The 26,882-nt window shown below is 44.6% G+C and overlaps 2 protein-coding genes across 5 annotated transcripts in view; one reads left to right on the plus strand and one right to left on the minus strand.

The window, feature by feature from the left end:
- Positions 1-5,562, plus strand: part of EFS (embryonal Fyn-associated substrate) — a 25,801-nt gene extending 20,239 nt beyond the window's left edge. For 2 of the 4 annotated variants that reach the window (XM_018556147.1, XM_018556144.1), the window contains exon 6: positions 4,915-5,562. In XM_018556147.1, coding sequence (XP_018411649.1) covers positions 4,915-5,334 — 420 coding nt within the window. In that variant the 3' untranslated portion in view covers positions 5,335-5,562. The remainder of the gene's footprint in view (positions 1-4,914) is intronic. The other 2 variants (XM_018556145.1, XM_018556146.1) reach the window with 2 other exon arrangements.
- Positions 5,563-13,165: 7,603 nt separating this feature from the next.
- On the minus strand, positions 13,166-23,698 carry LOC108786771 (polyadenylate-binding protein 2). The gene is made up of 7 exons (XM_018556134.1): positions 23,317-23,698; positions 19,513-19,627; positions 18,500-18,567; positions 16,984-17,090; positions 15,213-15,300; positions 13,350-13,498; positions 13,166-13,265 (listed from the first exon to the last, which is right to left on the minus strand). Exons 1-7 carry the CDS (start codon positions 23,638-23,640, stop codon positions 13,226-13,228), a joined length of 891 nt encoding a protein of 296 aa, XP_018411636.1. The 5' UTR covers positions 23,641-23,698; the 3' UTR covers positions 13,166-13,225.
- Positions 23,699-26,882: the final 3,184 nt, after the last annotated feature.

A 26,882-nucleotide genomic window follows, 5' to 3' on the forward strand; every position in this document is an offset into this window, starting at 1 on the left:
TCCTGCTACCTATGTCCACTTTGGGGCTCTGAATACTAGCAGAAACTCCAGTTCAGGAGAGCAGTGCTATTCTCTTCCATGTGACAGAAATGCCAGTGGCAGTGCTGCTGTGAGTTGCTCAGACACTTTGCATGACACTTGTCCCCTTTCTTGCCTCTTCTTTGCCCACCTGTAGCACCTTCCCTTGCCCCTAACATGATGTAAGCTTCCAAGAGCCAGTGGCAGCTTTCTTTCCTTGTGTCAGATAAGACAGGGGATCATCTCATTTTGATATTAGCAGCTATCCTGGCCTCAAGAGACAAGACTGGTAATAGGTTATATTTAGAGATCCAACCAGCTCTGCTGTGGATATGTTTGTGTTAATACCAGAATTCTTTAGATAGCTTTATTACATCTGCCACACACAAGCATTGTTTAAAATAAACATGTCACATACCTGGGTAGTTTAAACTGATCACATGATGAAATCCATAAGCAAAGGTTAATGTCAGTTAAAAGAACTTGTCAAACAACAGGCAGATCCCGAAGTACAAGAAGTAGAAAATATATGCAACTTTTTAGTTTTTTTTCTGAAAAGTAGACTTGATCCTGCACAGTTCAAAGCCACCTTTGATCCTGTATTGTGTCACTGACAGTTTATGTTGGTCAGAATGGCCCATGAAAGGAAAGTATCTGCACTTCATACCTGCAGCAGTTTGCACCCCCCTTAGATAATGGAATCAGGGAAGGTCATAGGTAAATGATACTGAATTTATTCTGTAATGGTTAATAGTGCCAGCCAAAACTATGTTGGATCAAGTGGGGAAGAGAAATCTCCCCAGTGGGACTATGACCGACAGAAAAAAAATAACCAGGGCCTCCACTATTCCCTACTTTATCCAACACTTGAAAAGTTTGTCCTACATACACTTTAAGCAATCAGTTTGTCTATTGCCAGCTTTAAGGCCTCATTCATACCAGACACAGTGCGTTCCGGCCCAATTCTGTCCAGAACGCACTGCAGCGCATTGCGGCCAGCTCAATATGTTGTGGGGCAGGAGGGGGAGTGGTGGTCCATTGAAGTGAATGGAACCGTAGCCACGCCCTTCGGCCGCAATGTGATTGGCCACACGGGGAATGCAAGGCACATTATGCCTGCAGTCCGGTCCAAACAAAATAGTGCTTGCAGCATTTTGTTCGGACTGGACGCCCTCTCCTGCCCCACAACATACTGAGCTGGCTGCAATGCAGTGCGTTCTGGCCAGAATCGGGCTGGAACACATTGTGTCTGGTGTGAACGAGGCCTAAGGCAAGTTCAGTTTAATTTTGCAGTAATACCCTTAGATGGTTGCCTTGTGATCCGTACATGTTCAACAGTTTGATGTTGATATCTACAGTATTAGGTACTTTATAACCACAGCACCATTCCCCGGGATGCTATCATGTGTAGTGCTGATCATATGAATAAAAGGAAGCTCATCATGATTAATAGACATTGGGTGCCATTGCTCACCTCTCCTTCTGAAAATGCTGCTAGTCATGTTGACCCTCTTACTGAGACCATTTGCATCAGTAACCAGGAACAGGAATGTAGATAAGTATTTCCGACTTTACCGATCTTCTTACTTGTTATTGGTTAGTCATTTAAAAGTATTGAAGAAAGTGGGAGCAGCATGACAGCCAGGCAACTAACAGTGTCAGAATAAGATCAGCAATGGTGGCAGCCCCCACATTTGGTGATAATGGGTTTACATTAAGGCCCCATTCACACACAAATCGGCCTGCACGTACAGCTCCGTACCAAGTAGCTGCCAGGAAGGACAGGGGCTGCGTGTGACCACCCCCCCTACGGACCTGCAAATGAGGTGAGCGTAGGAGGGGCGTAGGGCCGCGTAGCCCCATAGAGAAGGATGGGGGCTGTGTACTAATCACACGCAGCCCGTCCTTCCCGGCAGCTACATGGTACGGCCCCGCACGGAGCTGTACGTGCAGGCCGATTTGTGTGTGAATGGGGCCTAAACAATACAGAAAAATGCCTTACTGGCCAGCTTCACCTTCAGAGAAATGAGTGCCATTGTTGACCTCTTTTTTTTTTTTAGATAGCTAGTTGCCCAGCTGCCCTGCTCACTCTTTTGCATCAGAGTAAAGTCAATAACCCAGAGCAAGTATGGCAATAAAGTATTCTGACTTTCCAGATCTGATTTGTTCCAGGTCAGTGATAATCATTTTTAGAAGGAAGTTCAACAATAGAATCCCCCATATTTATTTTATATTTTATTTGTGGGAAGTTAGAGAAAAAAAGAAAAAACTGGAAAGCACTTAAAAATACATTCAAGTACCTTAACTATTTGTGTATCACTGGGCTGTAGATCCATCTCTGAATTGGTGCTGACACTGTCCTTCCTTCTGGAGGGTGTCTATGTTGGTTCCCCATGGTGCCTGTGTGTTGTAAAGTAGTCACCACTCCAAGCTCACTCCTGTGATGGACTACAATCCCAATACAAATTATTAAACTAAACATGAGATTGTAGTCCATCATAGGAGCGATCTTGGAGCAGTGACTTTACAACACACACAGGGACCATGGGGAACATAAGTAGCCCCCCTCCAGAAGGAAGGACACTGTCAGCACCAAGTCAGAGATGATTTGAGGATCTACAGCCGAGTGATACACAAATAAGTTTTTTTTTTTTTTTTTTTAAATAGTTAAGATAATTATATGCATTTTTAAGATTTAGGGCCTGGGTTTTGTGTCACTAAGTTTAGTACTGGGTGTTACCCATGACTTCAGTACAGTCGGGAGACTCCAGGGGAATCACCATGTGAAGGCACATTTCTTTATCAGATTGGAGCTTGTTTGGTAAATCTCCCTCTGGTGGTACCAAGAAGTGTTGCATTCTCCGATGAGGCAAATGAGTGCTAATGATTGTACAATGTCACATGCAGATTTCCCAGCATAAAGGTGCAGGATTAGAGAAATATATCAAATTTCTTTAGAAATAACATGTACTTGTGGTTTCATTGGAAGGGTACCTAAATCTCTGTGCAGTACCCTGAATCTCATTTCATACTGTTGGGAAAGACAACGATGAAGAGGAATCGAAACTCACATAGGAAGTATATTGTATCTGTTTGGCTTAAACATCATGTGACTTGAAATGTTTTTCTAGGACCTTGCCCGGTAGAAATGTACTATTAAGGGGATTTCTGCTCTTGTTATTGTGAGTCATTCTGTTGGTTTTAGATTAGTGATAGCATACCCAGAGCCCTATTCCCCATTTATGATAATCCTCACAATAGATCTAGAGAAAAGCTGATATGTGGAATCACAGGGGCGTGGCATGATATAAACTAGAGAGCAACTATATGGAGGGTTATATTGGGTACTAGGTACCCTGCACTAAGGGTACATTCACACCATGACTGGCGTTTTTTACCACACCAGGAGACAGAGAAAAAAAGCGTTTTCTATGTGCCCTGCTCACACTGAAATGCTGCCTTTAGGTAGGTTGCAGTGCATTGTGGAAACATGCTGATGTGAATTAAATGTCACTTTGACATGCCAATAGAGTTTAAAAAAAGATAAGATAAACAGCACCATGTGTTGTTATAACGCAAGGCACTGCCTTCTACCACCGGCACAGAATGGAAAACAGCCTGCACTCTAAAACGGAACGGAACATACATAAATTAAAGAACACTAAAGGGGGTTATTCACTAAACTGCTGAAGGCAGCCGAGTGAATAACCAACCTGTAGTGAAGGGAGCCGAACGCCGTTCGGCTATTCACTTCAGGGAGTACGGCCCCCCTCCCTCCACCATACCAAGCCACAAGCCCTCAGATTTTGCAAGGGTCCCCTCTGGAAAAGCACCTTGTCCCCATGCCATGCGCCATTTTTTTTTCACTATTTGTTTACATTTTCTCCCTGCTTTGGCTGTTACTTCAGCTGCTGTGTGGACTATTGCGAACCAAAGGGTTCCCGTGGCCAATGCGAGCCGAAGGATAAGCCGACCCTACGGCTTTATCCTTCGGCTCTTTTGATGAATAACCCCCTTAGATTCAGTGTAGAGTGGTACACCCTCAAAAGTCATATAGTTGAGTTAACGTAGTGCAGAAGTTAAAACTTTTTTTGTAGTTTTGGATAGAGTAAGAAAAGCTCATAACTCAGCAGTGGACAAATGAATATGGAATTCAGGGGCCAGTGGACCCAGCAGGATTTTATTTTACGAGCCAGCTTCAGTGACAACTTGACAAAACCTCAAAAGTTAGGCAGTGGCTATGGGAAATCCCTGGTGGTCAGCAGGGTCACCATAACTAGTGTCCCCATTGAAGATTTCCCATATATTGCTGTTCTGATGAGCACCCAAAATGTGGGATTTTCTTTCACGTTCAGTGATAACAGTCACCGTGCAGGTGCCCAACACTTGGACGTAGACAGTGTGCATACAAGTGCAGGCACCCGGACCTGCATGGATGTGCAGGTTCGGGTCTGCGTGTAACCCCATAGGGAGGTACAGGCAGCTGAACACAATAACACACAGCACTTGCCCTCTCGGGAGCAGGTCTATGCGCAGGCCGCACACCGTACAGATGTGCACGCCCGTGTGAATGAGCCTTAGTTCAGATCATGTCACATAACGCATATTACCCTTTCCTTACATCAGGTAGTTGACAAGGGGTTCCCTGACAAATCCCTGACATGTTTTTATTGTTTTGTTTTTGCATGAATTTCCTGAAATTTGCATCAATATAGTACAAGCAGGTGTTTCCGAATGCAGAACGCATTTCATTCCAAGCATACACATATCCTCCGTGTTATGTCAATTTATTTGCCAGTTTAAAATACTTTGTGCCTAGGATCAACAAATACAATGTAAAATAAAAAAAAAGAAATCTCCACATTGCACGCTCACCTGGGAACTCTTTTATTCTAGACTGACCCTTGTCCAGAGCCATCAGAAGAAGACCACCACTTGCTGCGTTTTTATGCATCTCAAAGTCACGGACACCTACAGACACTTCAGACCTGCGTAGGAACATTCCTGGGAAGTGCAAGCTCGCAACCACCACGGGTTTTTGTAGGACATGGAAAACAACTGGTGATCGCGGCACACAAGCTTGTGTTCATTGGGGACACACTTGGGCGGTTGCTCAGCTGTACTCAACTTCAAGCCAAACTCGCAGGGGAAGGAGGAGCCCTGTGTCAAGCTCTTAAGGAAGTTGTGCTAGCAACAAAGGAGGCTGCTGCCCTGTACCCATCACCTGTTGCCCTCAAAGCCATGGCAGCTAGTGTATCTGTACTCTGTACCTGTGCCTATAGCTTCACAGAACTCTTACAAAAACTGGCTGCCTGAATCATGGAGAACACAGCTTCAGACGTTTGGAAGGTTGATTTGGATCACGGTTTGAAAAATCTACAATAATGCAGCACAACTGCAGTGATGGGGCACAATGTGAGGCATTCATGGTACTGCCTGCCTAATCGTTTTACTGACTTTTTCATTTCAGTATTTATTTTGTATCAAGATCTCTGATGTTAAGTTTAAATATATTAAAAACTACAATAAATTCACCCTTATAGTAGATATCTGTAACATAGATAAACATGTATTTCTTACATGAAACAAAGTATGATAGTGAACCTTAAATTATAGATCTACAGAGATACATACAATACATATCAAAACCCAAAAATGGAATTTCTTTAATGTACGTTGAGGGACACAGAGTCTTAAACCTTCGAGTTATACTGCTGCCTAAAGGAGGAATGGACACCGACTAACTAAAAAAAAAAATGTAGGCAGCCCAGGATAAGCACTCCCATTAGCAACGTGTCCTAGGAGCTCTGCTGTTAAAGACTAACCTATTATTTGCTAGCACTTTTTTTTCTGCAATCAAGACTGTTTTTCTGTACTTTGGTGCTAGAGCTGGTCTCCATGATTGCAGCTGTCTGGCGTGGAGGTAACTGGGCACCTTTAAAATTCCTACTTGTCAGAAGGGAATAACACTGAGGGACAGCTAACATTATCATCTGCTGGGTGGAGTGTTGCACACATGCATGCGCTCTTTCCCGTCATTCAGCACTGAGAGAGCATCTCCCTGCCGCTGCTTCTGCATTGCAATGATCTACACGGAGCTTTGATTTTGGTCTGTTCCTGCTGCCAGCCTGCAGTGACTTTGGTCACCTCTGGCTATTTTACCATTACCTGCTCCTAGCTCTCAGTTTTTTTTTTTGAGTACCTGAGGCTTTGCCTCGTACATTGAATTTAAGTTGCTTTAGTGCTACAAAATTGCAACATGTCTATTTCTAGACGCAGAGGTGACAGTCCCATAACGGGTGACCACAGCTTACACTCAGCAGTTGAAATCCCTGTTTAAAACCCAGTTCTCACTAGCAGACCCTACACCCTATTCTGGCTGTGACTTTGATTTGTCAAACCATGGCAGAGTGGTCAAAAAACGCCTTTCAGCTGCAGTGCGCTGTGGTAACATGCATGTTAACATACGTGTCATTTGAATGGGCTGCCGAAACGCATGTTAACATGCAAATAGTGCATTAACACAATGAACTGGCACGCCAAGGTCTGAATGGGCCCTTAAAGGGATCTGCCTATTGAGGAACCTCTCAATGATAGAACACGTGGAGCAGGTGGCTGGAGATTCAACTGAGATGGACTGCTGCAATCATCTCAGCTGGTCTCCCATATTAGTCTCATCAATACACATGCACAGAGCAATCTGGGTAAAGTGCTGGTTAGTAAACCCTGCGTCCAAGGAGCACCTGATCCACATGGTCTTCAAGGGACGTCTCTTCAAACAGACCCTTGATGTTATCACAGATGTTACTTGAGACAAGAGCACCCACCTGCCTCAGCATAAGAAGCATAGGGAAAGGTTTACTCCTGGAGTATGCACGTCTAGGTCTCCTAAACTTGGTTCTCTGCCCAGTTGCACCTGCTAATCCCTGAGAGAAGCTTTCATCAGCATGAAGTTGCACCCCACCTTTCCAAAGTGGGGCAACAATTGCATAATTCAGGTGTCTAGGTGCAGATATTGCTTTTACAGGGATACAATCTGAGCCTTTACCTCCAGCTCCACCTGGAACCTTCCTGTGCCACTGCAGACTTATCTTTGCCCCTTTTTCATTGGGCCAGCCCCTACGTCAGACCAGTATTCCAACCTGGTCACTATTCTCTTTCCCAAATAGAACACCTCCCTCTTGGAGCTTGTAAGCCACAAATGTTTTATAGTTTCCACCATATTTACCCTGCCTTCCCTTTCCCAGAGGGGCTTTCTGGCTTCTGTGGTCAGAATTCTGATGGACTAGTTTCCAGTCTGTCAGCTGCTGCATGAGAGTCATGGGTCTGTGGTTAACTGACTTCTAAACACCCCTTTTCTCACTCCCCAGACTGTTTCAGCATTACGCTCCGTTGTCATAGGACAGGTTGGCTCAGGTTATGAGCAGACTGAATTGTCAGCCCCTGAGGATCAAGGTAATACCTGGCCTGGTGGTCCAGTCTACCAGCTGTGGAATTGGGGAAGTCCTCTCTTCCTGACTTCTGCAAGATCTCATCATTGGACAATTCTTGTTTCCCATTCTATATCCTGGAGTCTGAGGATATACAGTTCCTTTTACATTACTAGATTGTTCCCTTGAAAGGTCACCTGACCTGGATCCAATCACGTCACTGCATTGGCATGCCACAACCACACATTCAAGTCCTGTTTGCTGTGCCCATCTCAAGTGTGGACAATTGGGGCACAAACCATACACCCAAGTGCGTTCTAGGACTTGTGTTGGCGCCTGTCTATTGCTTTATGGGCTGGATTTGGGGAATAAAGCTGACCATACACCTGCAGATTTTCTATGGTCAGATGGAAAAAGTACAACAGATTCCTCCATCTATGCTAAGCTGTGTGGATGAAGGAATCTTCCACTGGACCAAGTTTCAGTATCTTGCTAGTCGGCCCCGCTGGCTGTCAACGTACCTCAACAATCTGATTGGATGCTTCAGGTCTCCAAGAGGAGTTTAGGGTGTGAGTCAATATCTCTTAGCTTCTGACTCTTATATTGGCCATCGTGGATAGACCTTGTAAGGCGATTCAGTTCTCATTCCACCTTCTGGGCAGTAAAGGTAACCAGCTTCCAAGCCTAAGTCTCTCTTTCCTTGTCAAGACATAATTCACTATTGATGAGTCTCTCCCTCTTTTGAGCATCAGTCCCCCTAATGCAAAGTTGCCACCAGGTCTTGTGTTCACTTATATATATTTTTTTTTTTTGAACCAGGTGTAGGTTGCAACCTCTTCTGATGCCATCCTCAAGCAGAAGATCCTTTAGGTGGTTAATGAGCTGCATTCAGGTCTTGATGCTGCCCACCCCTTTCTTGACATCTTAAAGGGGAAAGACTTCCTGGGTCTCTCAATGGACAGTAAATAAAAAAGAAGGATTGTTGTACTCCCCGCCAAATCCTTTTCTTAGAGCCCATTTAGGGACACAAGGTCCATCCATCTGTGTTTCTGTACTGCTTTTGCCACAAAACCAAGGTATGCTGGTAGTGGGAGGGGTTCTTTGGAGCTGACCTGCAGCTTGTTCGGCTGTGTCCAATCCTCCTGAAGGCAGTAGTGTAACGCAAAGGTGAAAGACTTCCCTCAATGGACTCCAAGAAAATGATTTTACAGTGAATATATAAAACAGCTTATTATGCAGATGTGATTGTGTCAGAGAGGGTTAGCACCCCCCCATTATTTTTTTCTGACAGTACCACACTTCCTAACCTAAGGTGACCATGCTCATTCACTGCAATGTATCCATAGAGAAGCATCATCACCCTAGGGCCCTCTCCAGATTTGGACTACCTATTACATAGTGTATTGTGTGGTGAAAACAAAAGCTGGAAAGGCTAACCACTTAAGACCCCTGTGTTTTTTCCCCAGAGTCTAGGGTGTTGTTTATTTAGACAATATGTCACTTCCAACAGGTTACAAGTTTTAGGTTCTGTAATGTAGTCTAAAAAGGTATTATAGCACTTGAGGGTAAATAAGGCTTTCATTAAGAAGCACATTTCGATACATACATTTGCAGTTGGAATAGAACAGGTAGTTTTTTGTGCTTGCAGAAAATGTACTTGACCTGTAAAAAGAAAACTAATGAAGCCATCCTCAAAGCACTGAGAGAAAGCAATAGAATAGATTTTTTTTTTGCATGATTTTAGATCTACTATAAAAGGCAGTTTAAGGCTAAAGCCAGACTGATTCCAATTGTCTTGTTACAGATTTAACCACCTTTCTGAATTAGGCTAGTGGTACTCGGAAATTCTCATAGCCCAGTCGTATCACTCAAATTGCTAGTGATTAGCAGTAGCAATTAATCACTGAAAAGTCAGAACACATGGCTGGGTGTAGCTACACACCATGTAGTGATCAATCAACATCATTGGAGCATCATGCAGTCTTGCACAGCTGAATGCTACTTGTATATCTTACTCCATATGGATCTGCTATTCCTAGCAATTGATTTCTAACAGCTTTAGTGGTATGACTGATCTACTAAAAAATTGTGTAGCAATGAGGTGACTACCAGTGAAAGGTTAAATATTATAAAACAAGGTATTATAATCATCCATGTAGCTGAACCCTAAAGGAAACCTACAGAGAGACTATGGGATCTGTTATTGCCAGGCTCTACTCCTAAAAATTGAAATTGCCTGGCTTTGTCATGCTAATCCAATTTATTCTGCAAGTCAATACCATGGGGGGGGGGGTATTGACTTGCAGTATTTTTCTTGAAGACGTTTCATTGGTCATCCAACCAGCTTTCTCAATTCAGAAGACATGCAGATAAAGGTGTTCCAAATTCTACGCTACATCCTTATTTCTGGTCAGTTACATAGAAAGTACAGAAGCTATATAAAGCTCCTTACTTCTCCAGCACAGGGTTCCTCAGCCTGCATTTCTCAACTGAAAACAAAGTTGAATGCTATGATTAAATTGGGGCCTCATTAAAGTGTAAATCCAGAAAACAAAATTCAAAAAAGATTTAATCACAATATTGGGCAAGAGGTGGAGAGGCATCAAGTTTTACCTTGAGCTAAGGGCACATTCCCAAGTCCTTCTCAAAGATGCAACAAGGGAGGCATAGGTGAGCAGGACCGGAATGGGGGACCCAGCCACAGGGCTACATTCCAAACAGCTGCCTTTAATAGGCAGGGTGGGCTTATTCCTGAGAAAGCTACAAGAACAAACACAGGTCTAGAGGGATCTGCAGAGTTAGTGATTCTTTTGTATAGAAACACAAGGAAGCATTAACATGCATCTAAAAACCCACTTTGGATAACGTAAATGGTTAAAACCCCAGAGGAATCTCCCCTTGAACAGCAGTAATCACAAGTGTCCCCATTGGTAGATTTACACTTACCTGTCCCTTGCCAATTGTAGCATTTTGGAATTCCCATCACTTATAGGACAAAGGATGAATGTCCCCCAGTAGGGACAGTCAGCAATAGAAACAGCCGTTACTAAACCTTACCCACTTCATCCCAAACTAGAAAAGGCTTTCGGAATACTCCGACATGTACTTTCAGTGTGTGTGGGGAATAAATCCAACCTCTGACTGTTCTTTCAGTAATGGCTTTCTCAAAGCATTTCGCTCTAATGGCCAAGTTGATTGCACTACCAGTGCCAAAGCCTGTTTAGATGTACAAGGCAGCAGTAATGTGCATGGAAATCCTGAACACACCCCCAGACATTAGATGAAAGGTGGCTAAGAAACAATTGGCACATTTATTTAGCCATCTGCTGGGTTGGACACAAATTGTTACAGAAGATGTCAATTAGTTACAGATAAGCCCCACATTTCTGGATGGATTTCAGATATTTATCGGACAACCTCCTGTTCATGTGATTGGTCAGTAGTGGGTGCAATCTGCCTTACGGATGGATCTTTAGGCTAAATTATACATATTTTAATGTACCAGCCAACATTATTGGTGGACATTAACTGGCAACATCAGCCAGCATAAGAAAACTATTCTTTATATGTTAAAATATACCTAAGCTCAAAAATAATGTTCATTTTACTGCGAGTGCAATATTGGGGGACCACCACATCGTTGCATCTATTTTAAAGAAAATAGCTCAGTCGCATAAGCTTTGGCTTGATAAAACTACATAGTATACTAAAGGTGTCCAGAGGTGGGAATGTTCCAATCCAGCCATTTCTGGCCACATCAAATGAGCCAAGCCAGGTAAGCAAAGGTTACACTGAGCCACATGGAATGGATTGAATGACATTTTCTGAAGTATTTGACATGCAGAATTACACAAGGTGTAGTCTTGATCAGTCTAAGGACCTGCTGGATGAGGCCACCAAGCCATGTCTAATCTACTGCTTTTCCCTGATAAGCCAGTACTAAGATACCTGCAGCATGCCATCCATGTCCTGATGTATAGATAAAAGTCTCTCACGCTCTAACCATACCCATTTTTTGGAACCAACAAGTGCAGGGGTGCCAAATCATGCCTGCACATGTGACCATACTAATGTCAATGCCAACCTTTACTGTAGCCAAGCTTCTTTAGTCCTATAGCTCAAAGACAGTAACTGCCTTGCAGTAGATTTAGAGGGTTATTAAACCCTCGCATGTTTTTGCATACATCTACGGCTAGCGAGCAGTAGATATATGCAAAACGATTATTAAAAAAAAAAAAACATCGGAAAATGTTCCCGCCGGCCACAAAGGATCATGTGGCGGACGCATGCGCACTTCAGATGTTCAGCCGGGAGACGAGGAGAGACACAAGATAAGTCTATGGAGCAGCGTGCATCCGCACAGACTCCGTGGGACATCAGAGGAGTCAGCGCGGGATCGGAGACCTGCACCAAAGCTGGAGGGACAGCTGAAAACTACACTAAAGATCGGATTAAGAAGCATTTAAAGTGACATTAAAGTCAAAAACTTTTAGCCCTCCCCCCAATGTTAATGCCAGCACTTACCTTAAATGATGTCTCTTAATCCGATCTTCTTTCCTGTCCTTTTCAGCCTTCTCTCCAGCGCTGACTCCTCTGTCCTTGCTGGCACTTCCTGTCCCACGGTGTCTGCATGCGTCCATAGACTTACCTTGTGTCTCTCCTCGTGTCCCGGCCGAAAATCCGAACTGCGCCCGTGGCGAAGAGACAGGTAAGTTTAAACCGCTTTTAAAAAGGCAGGGAAAAAAAATGAGCCTTTAATATCACTTTACGTGTGCAGTTGTTTCCTGTTATGCCCCCTGTGGCATTTGAAGTTCTAGAGTGCTTTGCCTCGGAGGTCTAGATCACACACACTACAGCTGCTATTCAGATGGGATTCTCCCTTATATTTTAAAAACATTTACGGGTAAGACTGGCAGAGAATACATTAAAATTCTGTCTAGAGTCGTTAAGTGAGTGACCTGCACCTCACAGCAGCCGTCTGCAGTCTATGAAACGTTAAAAACCTAGGAACGCATTACAGGAAATCACCCATGATAGGCGAAATGAGAGATGCTCTGCCCCATTCCTTTCAAAAAAATTCCCAGACACAAATTACATGTTACCATTTTTTTTTTATTTTTCTCCTTTCCCTGCCTGAAACTATAAAAAAAAGTCTCAAAAGAAAAAAAAAAAAAAACCAAACAAAAACAAAAAACCAAAAAGGAACAGTCTAAAAACAGAAAAGATGCCCAGCTTGTGTCTTCCAACACTATGCAGGAACCTGAGCTAAAATAAAACTATAAAGAAAAGGCTGTTTTTGTGAGGGGCAGCCGACTCTCTCCGGGAAGCAAGCTTCTCCCATAGAAAGATACCTGCAAAGATAAAAACACGCAAAAAAAAGAAAAAGGAAAGGAAAACAGCAGGATGTTTAGCAGACATCACTTCCCTCCCCACAACTGAAAACACACTAGGCTGGGAACCATTCAGTATACACATTCTTTAACAGGTATCCTGCACATGAACAGTCAGCACCCCTGGGGCAAGTCATACACTCAGCACACTTAACTAATACAACCTCTTATCCACCCACCACCCCAACATACAGTAACCATCAGGAGCCTGGCCTACCACACCCATCTTGAAACATTGAAGGATGAACATGGGGCATGTAAGCGCAAGAGAAAAGGAATGGTCCACAGGGGACCGGTTTAATAAACTCTTAAAATTCATTGCAGTCTTCTTTTTTTTTTTTTCTTTTTTTGTGTTTTTGCCTCTCAGGTCTTCCTAAAGTTATATTTTTAGTAAGGTGAATACCATGACGTCACACGAGCCCGACCCCTGAAAAAGATAAGCCTAGTGTAAGCAATGTTGTTAGGACAAAAACAGGACCCTTAATGTCTCTTGTGCTCATTAACCCCAGACCTGTACACGCGTCCTCTGGGTCTTGAAGGATAGCCGCTGTAGAATCTGGAACGGGAAGTGAAGGAGGATGCTCTCGCTCTATATCTTGCACGTGGAAAGCCTCTGTCTGTTGTGCTAATGCCGGGTCTGTTTGTCCTTTTGGGAACCACCTGTCAAAATAACACACACAGTGAGGAGTGCAATAGCCAGATTTTGGCACATCCTGGAAAGCCAATGCTTCTCTGGAATTCCAATAAAGACATTTCTCTGCCTGATTTCTTGGGTCCCTACACTATAAGATTTTCCATTTAATGTTATGGAGAAGATAGGAGTAGAAACAGGGGAAGATCTCACTACTGGAGTCCCAAAATATACACAAAGCTAGAAGTTAAAACCAAGACTCCACCTAGGTGACAACCTCTGGGCAGACTATCTAAAAATACTAATGGCACATTTCCTAAAGCGTGGTCCCTAAACCATAGTGCTCATTGTTCTAAACATTCTGAAGCAATTGCTGTAACTGTTCTCTCCTCATTTGAAAGCCAAGAGCCAAACACCCAAGACTCAAAGCCGAAAGTTCAAAGGTTCCCTGTAAAAAGGCATTTCCCGATATTTCAGTGAAGGTGGAAATCCCCTTATACAAAAGTTGTAACAACCAAAAAATACAAAATGACTAAGACATGACAAAGACTCACAAAGCTGCTTTCTGTTACTAGAAGCCATGGAAATACCCGTGTAGCCTACAATCTGCAGCTTACGCAGTGACAGGACCGATTGTCACATGCTCCTCTATACCTGGAAGTAATGAGCATTTCCATCAGCTCCTGGTGCTCAAGTGGCAGGGGGTGAAGGAAAAGTACACAATGGGGAGAGGAATTAAAGTCCATTTCCACCTTTGTAAGTGATTGGCATTTATTGTGGTAATAAAGATGTGCAGTGATGTATACGTGTGCACAATTTATCACTCATTGCGGGCTCTTTTTTATTTATTGTTTGATTAGACCTGAATCCAAGATATTCAGAATGTTCTCCACAGACACTCCGTCCGACACTGGGGTCGGATTATAGAGAAGGCAGTAAAAAGGTGCCCCCCTCCCTCTGATTCTGTGTAACACCATCACTAATCACCAGCTCTGCCTTTCTAGGTTACAATATGCTGTCCAAGAGTGTTGGCGCTATGAATACTAATGAATGGGGGGAGAGATCAGTTGTAATTTAAACAGACTGCTTGTAGAGCACAGAGGCGGCCATTTCCACGAGGAGATGAAAAAGGACAGCAAACAAAAAAAAAAAGTAAGCTTCTGTGTTCATATACAGCAACTGCATATGCCTGCTCCATGTTCACTCAGTGTACATTGCTGGCACAGTGGGTTTCTTTTTTTTTTTAAATACCTCTCCAAAGGTGGACATGGGCTTTAAAGCAATCCCCTTTAACCCCGACATGAGCAGACCTACCAGAATCAAGCATGCATTTCACTATGCCAATAGACAAAAAACACCCCCTGCAAATCTCTAAACAAAACATTCGTTTACAAATGTGATTCTGGAACAACAAGCGAGGACCAGCTCAAAGTAACAAAGACAAGCAGTCGCTACCTAGTAACTGCCACTCTTTAACCATGAAATATGTGCCAATATGGGTGATTTACAGTAAATGGACCCCCTCAACCGTTTCCTCTGCTTAAAAATGTCCCCCTACAGAGACCTGTATTTACAAAGAAAAACCACCCAATTGCAAAGCCATTAGGCATATAGTATGTTGTGTGTAGATCTGGCGTCACTATAAAAAGGAAAGTTTTACAAGCAATATATTTTGCCATACGAGTATTGTAGCAGTACATCAGTAAACCCATCATTGGTTATAAATGCAGCAAGGTGCCTTACTTTTATCTGTCGGCCTCTGAACAGAGACTCATCAAGGGCCATTGATGTCCTGACAGATTCTTTATCAGAAAATTCAATGTATGCAAACCTGCAGAAACAGAATATTGTCAAAACAAAAAGGCCAGACTCCATTTCCTCCCAGAAATTGTAATATGCAGAGAAAGCACGCAGCAGCTATAATCGCAATCTAATATTCACCATAGTACTAATGACATGCGAGCTACAAAATGCTATGTCAACATAGAAATAGAAACTCTGAAGTCACTATGTACATACAAGATGGATACACTGTGCCAAAAGAATGCCACAGCAGCCTTCTTCTCTCAGTCATTAACATAGCTGGCTGAAGGAAGTGGAGACAAATACAGTACTTTGCTAAGGCACAGAGCCATCAGCAGTCACAGTTTCATAGCAGGAACCACTTTCTCTGCTACTGCTGGACTTTGACTATTGCTGAAATGGGTAATAACACGTGGCAAAGATTTGGATATTTTGCAAGGTTCCTTACCAACTCTGAACCTTAGAGAACTATGGGGTTAATGTTTTCCCCATAGTTCTCTTAAAAGGTGAACTATGGGGTCAGGGCTTTTCCCCATAGTTCTACTAAGGGTAACGGGAGGACACAAACTAGCATCCTCCCGTCACCCTAAGCTCAGTATACCGCGAGCTGTACCGAGACGCCGTAGTCCGGACGGATCCCGACTTTACTGTCGAGATCCACCCAGCTGTGGGATTGACATCTGGCATTGCCTATCTAGAGGCAGAGCCAGCACTGGAGGATCGGACAGGGGAGGGGGGATCCCTGCAGGGAGCCATGAGAGACAATCACGGCTCTCTGCAGGGATAGATCGAGAAGTGAGTGAGCGCCGGTATGTGTTCGCTCACTTCCCGATCTATTGAGCCGACCTGTGACAGTTTAATTGTCACACGTTGGCTCAAACTATGAGGATGAGTGATTTTCATCGCCTAACTGTTCTCATTTAAGAGTCACGGGAGGACATATACTAGCGTCCTCCCGTGACCCAAAGCTCAGTATATCGCGAACTACAGCTCGCAGTATACTGAGACTGCCGCAGCTGGGACGGATCCCGACAATATTGTCGAGATCCACCTAGCTGCGTGAGTGACAGCTGGCTCTGCCTATCTAGAGGCAGAGTCAACCGTGCCCGCCCCTTTCCCCGTCCGTTCCTCCAGTCAGCGCTGCAGGATCGGAGCGGGGAATCCCTGCAGTGAGCCGTGAGTGACAGCTCTCTGCAGGGACATGATCGAGAACTGAGCGAGCGACGGTATGCGTTCACTCACTTCCCGATCTATTGAGCCGACGTGTGACAGTTTCATTGTCACACGTCGGCTAGAACTATGAGGATGAATTATTTTCACTCCTCCTAGTTCTCCTTTAAGATTGCTTGTAATGAAACTGATTTGAAAACTGCAAAGACAATCTGAACCAGCACAGGTAGTAGTGCCAATTCTTGACCCTAACAGTGCTAATGAGCTGGCTGCCTGCTTCAGGTTACTGCAGCCAGCTCATTCATTTTAATAGCACCCCAAACACACCTCCCACCCACAGTGTGATTGGCCGCACTGGAAGGCACGGTACTGCAATTGTAAAAACTGTTCATGCAGGTTTATTCCGAAGTAACCTTTATCTTTGTCACACTGCATTTGTGTATTTTATTTATTCCATTTTCTATAACTGATCAAAAAAAGAATGGGCCAACTAATCAAGTCTGAAAATCATTAGTTGCAGCCCTACTATAAAAACACTTACCCCTTGGGATGACCCGTGTACTTGTCACAAAGAATGGTTACCCTATTCACAGAACCACAACCATGGAAATGGGCCTCTAACTCTTCTGCTGTTGCTCCATAATCAACCTGCATAAAAAATCAAATACAAATAAATGAAGATACGGAAAGAGAAGAGCACAACATGGCGACTGGACACCCAATAGTTAGAGTCATTATCCATGAGGGACTCTTTGGGGCTTTTCCCAAATCTGCAGTCAGATGATGCAGGCTCAAACATGGCTACAGCTTCTGAAAGGTGCCGCTTTATAAGGGTCCATTCATATCACTGATCTGGAGAAATCACAAGCCACAGCCAACCAAAGGTTTCCTACAGTACATCAAGCCAGCACACCGTTACCTCAGTGCACGCCAACGCATAAAATGGAAGTGCCGATAGGCACAGCTCTAAATGTCAGTCGTATTGTGCCAGCAAACATGTATAACAATACCGAATATACACAATCAGCACATAGTCTCCGATACTGCAATTGTAGAGAACATTGTAAATACCTACAAGAAACAAAAAAGAGCGACACTACAGTGTTCTACCTATAGCCATCACAATACCATTAGACGGCCTTTTGTTTGCATGTGTTCCGTGACATCTCAAATGGGGAAAAATAATGTACCGAGGCAGGCAAGGTATGTCAACTGTTATTTTGGCTTTTTATATTTGTTACGTGTTCCATTCACATAGCATTCATTTAAAAAAAAAAAAACAAGCTCCTTGCAGTTTATACCGTTTTTACTTGCGTTAGGTTTTTAAAGGTTAACATTTCTACTTGCTTCTCTTTCTTTGCAATGTTAGGAGAGGCTGTGAGAGGCCCAAGTAGGCTTGTTAATTGTATGGTTAATGAAAAACAAACCTCAAAAGGTCAGTCTTTTCCATTAATACAGATCATGTGAAGGTGCTGAGATAACCTGGAATCAGCAGTCTTGCCTGATTTAACAAAACATCTAAAAAAGGTACTCTTAATTATTTTTCATTATGCTGTGTGAACAGAACATAAACCTTTAGAGGGGTTTTCTCAAATTTGACTGCAAAAACCGACTAAGCCGGGTTCAGACGCTTTGAATTTCCTCCGGCATCCCTCGAACAGTTGATCGAAGGAGCATGTTGGAAAATAGTTGGCCTAACAATCCAGCAGCCAATGAGCGACTGGCCGGTGGCCGCTCTCAGAATATAAAGGAAACGGCAGGAGATTCTAAGTGTTGATGGAGGAATCCACTCTATTTTCTTCATTCAGCCGGCAGGTTGAACGGGGAAAATAGAAGCATGTAAACCCAACTTTAAGTTAACTCTTGTGTAAAGTGAGATTTGTTACCATTTGAATAGTAATGACCTGTGCAATCGTTGCAATTTGATCTTACAGTCAACATACAAGAACCTATAAGCCATGGACACCGTAAGATGAATGGATTTGTCAAAATGATGAACTATAACCTACGCATGGTATAGAAATTTGTGCTACCATTATCTAAAATACTAAACTCACATTTCCAACATATATTGAACGAGCGTCTGCTTCCATTTTCTCTTCTATTGACATAATTACAGGACCAGCTGCAAAACAAATAGTCTTGAAATACAAAAAATCCAACGAGCACACTGCAAATATCAAAACTCAACTGGCCAAGACCTTCAACCGCTACCATATACCATGCTGCCAAGTGGTGTTCACAAGTACAAGCATGAAGCACCATCAAACCCACAGCCTAAAAGAGACTACCCCAGGATGACCTGCAGCATGTGCGAATACATGCAAACAGACTGCGAACAGTGGCAGCTGTCATTGGATTACACAGTGCTTCCCAGCCACAGATCGCACAAGTCTCAAAAAGGAATTGGTGAGAGAGACTTAGCCATGAGGTCCCAATGACGTTTGTGCATGGTGCCTTAACCTCCCCACAGACATTTTAAGTGTACCCACATAGAGCCCCAAGGACCCATAATTGAGGGTTCTGAGAAAGGGGACGTGGCCCCGGAAACGCATCAACTCAGGCATACTGTGCTGGCACACAGGAATACTATCTGTGCAGCTCTCACATGTCGTGTTTTGCTTTTTGCTAAAATGAGGATCAACCTTTGATTTTGAAGCCTTATCGTTATCTACTCTTTTGCATGTATTACTCTACTTTTGCCGGTTTTCGAATAAAAATGTATCTACAGTAGGGAAGGCGCCCCTGGTTTTTACCTTAAGTGAGCTCATTTCACAGGAACGGGCTAGAACACACCTCAACAAATGAAAGACAAAACTCTGTAGGCTGCATTTTTTGCCGCGCACATGTGTTTAAAATAAATGGCAATGTAGAACACTATATTGTATAATGGGTGGTGTGAATGGGCCCTGAATCACCCCGAATATATCCCGATTAGTTGCAGACCACCGTGTTCTCTAAAAAGCATAGTCAGTGAAATTGGTGAAAATGGGCAACTTGAAGACTGGCCAAACCCTCAACAGATCAGTAGAATACAATGCATTTATTCAAGTATGGTTTAGATCCTTACCGTTTCCTGGTGGAGGGCTCATGTTCATTTGTTTCTCTACCTCATTCTGCATTTCCTTTAATTTCTCGGCTTCTTCTTCCATTTCCCGAACACGCGCTTTGATTGCTTCAAGCTCCTGTAGAACATATCAAGTAATAAAAAAAATAAAATGGGTCCAGCTTTTGCCACAACTAAAGGAGACATGCCACTGCTTATTAGGGCCAATATGTTCTATGCATACAATATGAACTGTGAGATAGGACAATATCATGATCAACAATTGTGTGCCTCCAAAGACACGAGACCAAGCACAATGTCACAAGGCCTTGTAATAACACTTAAGCTGGCCATACACTTTACAATTTATCTGCAGATTTTCTGTGGTCAGATGGAAAAGGTGCAACAGATTCCTCCATCTATGCTAAACTGTGTGTATGGAGTAATCTCCACCCGGAGCCAATCTGTTGCACTTTTTCCATCTGACCACAGAAAATCTGCAGATAATTGTAAGGTGTGTGGGCACCTTAGGAGGTCATACATGCCTTTGTTTTGCACTTCAATGAGACCTATTGTGCATGGTAGCATGATGCACTACTTCAGCCAAGCTTTTTGACTGGGCCCCAACGCATGAGAACACTTGTGCACCATTTTGTTTCCATCACAGCTCTCACTGTGCATTGCAGTGCACTGTAGCTCAAGTACACCGCTATTGGATATGAAAAGCAATGCACGTTATGTTGCATTGCTGCAGCTATGGGGTCATTTTACAATACATTCACAGGACAGTTTGCTCTGTAAACATCTTTGTTTCATCTTTCGCACCAAGTTATGGCCACTAGATAGAGCCAAGGAGCAGAAGAAATTCCTATACTCCTCAGCTTTATCTATTGGCTACATTGCGATACGAACCTGAAACTGAGATGTTCTGCAAGTGTTTTATAAATGCACCCGTGGGTGAAGGGGGCCTTAATCACAGCACTGCATAGCCAGTCTTAACCACAGTACATTACCAAACCTTGACTAGTTACAGGGCCTGGGGTGTGGTAATGAACACAATTCATGGTCAGTATATTTGGCGAAAAAAAAAAAAAACTAGCTAAACTATTTGACCATCCCACAGAAAACACCAGGATACCTCTGGTAAAAGCCAGCTAGACTGTTTGGTATGAACGCTGATCCTCTGCTGCATGACCATGCTTCATCACTATCACATGACTATGCTTCATCACTATCACATGACTAACTACATTCGTGTTTTAGGTAGGACCGATAGGTGCTTAAAGGAGAACTATGGGGTCAGTGTTTTTCCCCATAGTTCTCCTTATGGTAACGGGAGGACACAAACTAGCGTCCTCCCGTTACCCTAGGCTCAGTATACCGCGAGCTAGAGCTCGCGGTATACTGAGACGCCGCACCTGGAGCGGATCCCGACTTAGATGACGGGATCCGCCCAGCTGCTTGAGTGACAGCTGGCTCTGCCTATCTAGAGGCAGAGTCAGCTGTGCCCGCCCCCTCTGCCAGTCAGCGCTGGCAGATCGGAGCGGGGAATCCAGCCCCTCCCCCTGTCACGGCAGAGAGCCATGACAGGATGGAGAGGTGAGGGAACCCGGTATGTTTTCCCTCACCTCCCGATCTACTGAGCCGACCTGTGACAGTCTCATTGTCACAGGTCGGCTAGAACTATGAGTTTCCTTTCTCCTTTAAAGGAAACCTACAAGCATAGAAATATGGGAGCTGTCTTTGCCAACTTGCTTATAGTAGATGCAGGCTCTGGAGCTACCATTCTGATCATTGCGTCAATGTAGCAAGTCGCTGACTTGGAAGACATATGTAGCACAGGAGCTCACCAATGTTAGACTTCAATGGCTGCAAGCATGTGACACTACCTTATAGTAAGCAACGTTGGCAATAGCAGCTCCTAGATTTATGCCCTCACCTGAACCTGCCATGCACAAAGCACAGGTTCACTTCCAGCCTCTGTTATTTAGAAGTATTGCTGGAGTGGGCAGAAGCACCAGAGTGAACATAGGCTGCAGCTGCTGAAGGGGCCACCCATTGGTATGAGGACAGTGGTGAGGTAAGCCTGGGCCTCCATTGTGATTTCATCCACAAAAACAATGATCCTGACATATGTACCACACAGCTTACTGAAGTCAATTTGAGGAAGCAGCTAGGGTGCGTACAATACAGGACAATGACTGGCAGATCCTATTGCCATTAGTGAGGTCTACCTGTCCAATAAGCAGCCTTCAAGTTTGTGTACAAAAAGGTTTTCAATCTGTACGTTGCTTTTATTGTTCCAGAATAGCCAGGGCATGGCAAGCGCATAGTAGATTCATCTCCAAACACCAGGGTAGTCTGCACTGTTTCTGCATAGTGTTTATGTATTCTCAAATACAACTAAAAAGCCAACACAGTTGGCTTCCAACCCCTAAGGGCCCATTTACACTGCCATCCTTGTGCGTTGTAGCACAGCATGCGACAACCTGCATTGCATTAAAAGGAGAACTATGAGGTGAGTGATTTTCACTCACCTCATAGTTCTAGCCGACTTGTGACAATGAGACTGTCACAGGTCGGCTCAGTGGATCGGGAAGTGAGCGAAGACATACCGGCGTTCGCTCACCTCTCGATCCTGTCACAGCACAGAGCCGTGGCAGGGGAGGGACTAGAATCGCCCCTCCCGCGCTGATTGGCGGAACAGACGGGGGAGCGTACAGCTGGCTCTGCCTCTAGATAGACAGAGCCAGCTGTCACTCACACAGCTGGGCAGATCCTGACATAACTGTCGGGATCCGCTTCAGCTGCGGCATCTCAGAATACTGCGAAATACTGAGCTTTGGGTGAAGGGAGGAGCGCTAGTATGTGTCCTCCCGTTACCCTTCGGAGAACTGTGGGGAAAAGCCCTAACCCCATAGGAAACAAATGACTCCTAAAAGCCGATTGTAAACAGATCACCCAGAAAATAGGATTACCAACCTTGACCCAGCCTCCAATGCCTCTAGGGGGCACAGACATCACAATGCCTCATGGGGTACCTGGGCGCTCACAATTCCATGTGCAGTTTGAGCGGAGTGCACCCTTGCAAGATTCTGAGCCCCCAGCATTACAAGGCACAATGACATCACTTGTGCATCTTGGAATCGTCAGAGGTCAGGCCGAGGTTAGGATTTCTTTTGGGCAATTCGTCTACAAATGCTCTTTAAAGTCATTTGTATTGCTTCTGTCTGGCATGGAAGACCTGATCTTTGTCATCGGAATGCCTTCATTGTGGTCCCCAGCAGTAACATACACCATACAAGGTACAGATAAACCCAAGACTGACACCCAGTCCTGACCAGTCGATTTACAACCACCCACCGTCAGCAAATATTGAACGGCTCAAGTCTGCAGCATTCACATGAGAAAAGAAATGACAAGGCCTCGTCAGCATTTATGCCTTCACTATTGCTGAGTGTTACCCCCTCCAATGGCAGGTCATGGAGGATGACAAACCCACTATGTGATATAGAATGACAGTACGTAGCTACGATCACTGCAGATTACTGGAAGGTCTTTGTCCAGAACACACACGATCGGATTTATTCTGCCGGATCACAACATTGGTCAGTGACACAACCTAAACACCCCATTCATTCCCTAATCAGTGGCTTGTGCCTCTAAGCACAACTGATCGTAAACCCAATTGAGCTGATCGATCAGGTGTGTGTCGTCTCTGGGTCTTTTAAGGTGCCACCAGTAAGCTAGCATGCAGCAAGCCTCCATTACATGACGCCCCTTTCCCCACCCCCCCATCACATCCTGCCCCCACCGCTGAGCTCTCACCGGGTCCTCGATGGCGGGATCTCCGCTCAGTTCACCGGGCTCTTCCTCCTCCAGCTCTTCCTCTTCCAGTTCCTCCAGTCCCCCGGCGCCTCCGCTCCCCGTGCTCCCTCGTCCTCCCGACCGCCTTCCCGTGGCCACTCTACCCCCTATCCGCCGACTTCTTCTACCCGGGCCCAGCAACTCCAGGTCAAGTTCCAGCCCTCCGCGGCCCATGGGATCGTCCTCCCCGGGATCCTGGCCTGCAACCGCCGAGCCAGATCCACCACGAAGCCCGTTCTCATAGTCTGCTCCACGCAGTGCCGCTGCTGAGGACACCGCCGCCATCTTGAGAAGAGATAGAGCAACCAGCCGCAGAGCCAACCCTTGTAACTGAGCTACAGCTGAGATTGGTACTTAGTGATGTCAATCATACCCCACTATTTGCCGATTGGCTCATGGATAGTTTATTGTTTCCTCGGGCGCCAGTGAGAAATCCCGCCCATCCGGTGTAGCCGGATTGGCTGCTAACTGAGCATGCGTAGTAGGCCAGCTGCCTCCACTGCGTTGGGATAGGTAGCGGACATCCCCTTAGGAAGGGCGGCTGTTGTTGGGCTAGAAATGAGGAAGCTGCCATTGCTGATTTGTTTTTTTAAAGGGAGAGTACAGTGGATTTGTACAGGTTTTTTTATTTTGGCAAGAATAAAAAAAAAATGCTAAAGCTGAATTCTGGGAATTACTAGAAATTGTAGTTACATGCTAGTTAAGTTTAGAAATAAAGAGTAATACCTTATTCCTCACTCCAGCAACCTCCATCAATCTTTACTCTCCCTAAAGCCTAAGATGGTAAGACCGGCGGTCGCATGATGACATCATCAAATACAATGAAGGGCCAATAACCCTGCATTGTGCGTGAGAGGATGGCGAGAACATTGAAGTGGTGAGCGCCGGATCATGCCAGAGTGAGGAATCAGGTATATGGCTCTTTATTTCTCTATTGCTAGACTTAACAAGCATTTAACCCTTACAGTGCAGATGGAGGGGAAAGAACGCTGCCTTTTTGTTTGGTTTTCAGAGATCAGCTTTAAAGGTTTTCATTTTTTTTAGAAGCAAAATATGAAATATGGCAGATTTGGTACTATAGCCAGCAGGTGGAGCTCTGGGCTGTGGCATATGTTTCTCTACAGACCTTAGCAGCCCACAGTGAGATTTGTCTCCTTAGCTAACCCGCAGTGCTCTGGGAATCCTAGACCTGTAGTAAAAGTTTGTTTATTACACAAACATTGTAGATTTAAAGTGGACATTTACCCCCCTTACACTAGAAATCCCATTAGCATGCAGCTCTGCATGCTGATATGAAATAATCTTACTTTCTCTAAACAGATTTGTTTTCCTTGCAATTTTCCACTTCCTGGGCCTCATAGGCATTAGTGATGTAATGTGCCAAAGTGTTGCATCCTGGGAAGGTTACATGCCCGCCGCTCTCTCAATTGGTGGACAGGGCCGGAAAGGCTGCAAAGAGGCATGATGTGGTATCAGATCAACCCAGTCAGGGTCACTACGGATGCGAGTTCTTAGGGCTGGGGGGCTCATGCCCAGGGATTACAGGCTCAAGGGCCTTGGTCACAAGATCTAAGAAATAGAAGCCCTAACCCAGGATTTGGGTGTTCAACCTAAGTTATGCCTTTTCTCGTCTCTGCTTGATCTCTCAGATGTTACAAAAATGAAGCCAGGCGAGATGCTTTCTCATTCTGGTAGCTCCCTGGTGGCCCAAGAGAACCTGTTTTTCAGATCTTCAGAGTCGGTCTATTCTCCCTCCGTGGGAACTTCTGTATAGAAGGGGGGAGAGGGGAATCTTCTTTTTCAAGGGCCAGTGCTGCATCCAAATCGAAATACATTTCGGTTGATGGCCTGGTTCTTGAAAGGAGGCTGTTAAAGGAGAACTATGAGATGAGTGATTTCCACTCACGTCATAGTTCTAGCCGACCTGTGACAATGAGACTGTCACAGGTTGGCTCAGTAGATCGGGAGGTGAGCGAACACATACCGGGTTCCCTCACCTCTCGATCCTGTCACGGCTCTCTGCCGTGACAGGGGGAGGGGCTGGATTCCCCTCTCCCCGCTCCAATCTGCCAGTGCTGACTGGCGGAACGGACGGGGAGGGGGCGGGTACAGCTGGCTCTGCCTCTAGATAGGCAGAGCCAGCTGTCACTCATGCAGCAGGGCGGATCCCGTCATCTACGTCGGGATCCGCTCTGGCTGCGGCGTCTCAGTATACTGGTGGTAGACACTCTCCTTTCCAGTAGGAAGGTGATCACTAGAAAGATCTATAGTAAAGTATGGAATATTTATTTTTCTTTTCGGTTTACGTGGGAACATGGTTTCTGCTTTGGTTCCGGTTATTTTGGATTTCGTACAAGAGGGCCCTCAGCACCTTAAAGGTACCATTATCTGCCCTCTCTGTTTTTCTGGAGAAAAAAAAATGTTGATTGAACCGTTGATAAAACAATTTCTTACAGCTATTGAACTTTCTTGTCCGGTACAAAGTAAAGTTTTCCCTCCCTGGGATCTTTCCCTGGTGTTGGGAAGACTTTCAAAATCTCCATTTGAACCCATTACTAAGGTTTCAGTTAAACGGTTGACGCTTAACCAACTGCTGTCCGTCCGTTGTAATTAAACGGAAGGACAGTGGCTTCTTGGATGCTGGTGGGCGTTTTTAAACCCCATTTGTGCGTACCGCCTAGCGGGAAATCTACTTGAAATGTAAACTGCCAGCGATGGCTGTTTACATACAAGCGTTCGGGCGTCTGTAGAGACGCCCGATCGCTTGTAATGTGCGTGCGGGTGTGCACCCCCCTCCATCACACAAAAAGAGCACCTGTCACTGCAAATTGGCTTTTATATAAGTCACATGTAAAAGCAATTAAAACATTTTTTAAAGTGCCCTGACCCCACATGCAAACATGCGTCGAGTATGCCTACGTGCGAAAACGATGATTGCATCCATTGCACCGCACATGTTACATATCGCCGCAAACGTCTCAGTGTGAGCAATACTTTTAGGGCCATTCATCACCGATAACACTAAACTGATGAGCGGTAAAAGCTTTTAAAGCGTCGCCTATGGCCAATTTTGGGTATGGTGTTTTGTGCGATTTCGCGGGCACACGCAATTTTAAAGCTTGACATGTTTGGTGTCTATTTACCCAGCATGACCCCACCTTTTATATTATATACAAAAATGTGTCAAGAATAAATGTTTTATAACATAACGTAGGGAGAACATTTTTTTTTTTCAAAATTATCGGTACCTTTTTCATTATATAGTAAAAAATAAAACCCCCAGTGGTGATTAAATACCACCAAAAGAAAGCTCTATCTGTCCCCAAAAAATGGTATAAAATTAATTCCAGTACAGCGCTGCATGACGGAATAAATATCAGTCTGCGATACCGCAGCGCTGAATACCGGAAAATGGCCTGGCCAGGAAGGGGGGTAGCACCCTGGTCAGCAAGTGGTTAAAATTTATGTTTTACTAGCTATTACATCAGCTAGAAGAGTGGGGGATTTGCAGGCGTGATCCATTATGG

The sequence above is a fragment of the Nanorana parkeri genome, unplaced genomic scaffold, assembly GCF_000935625.1.
Source record: "Nanorana parkeri isolate BGI_ZX_2015 unplaced genomic scaffold, ASM93562v1 scaffold225, whole genome shotgun sequence".
NCBI lineage: Eukaryota > Metazoa > Chordata > Amphibia > Anura > Dicroglossidae > Nanorana > Nanorana parkeri.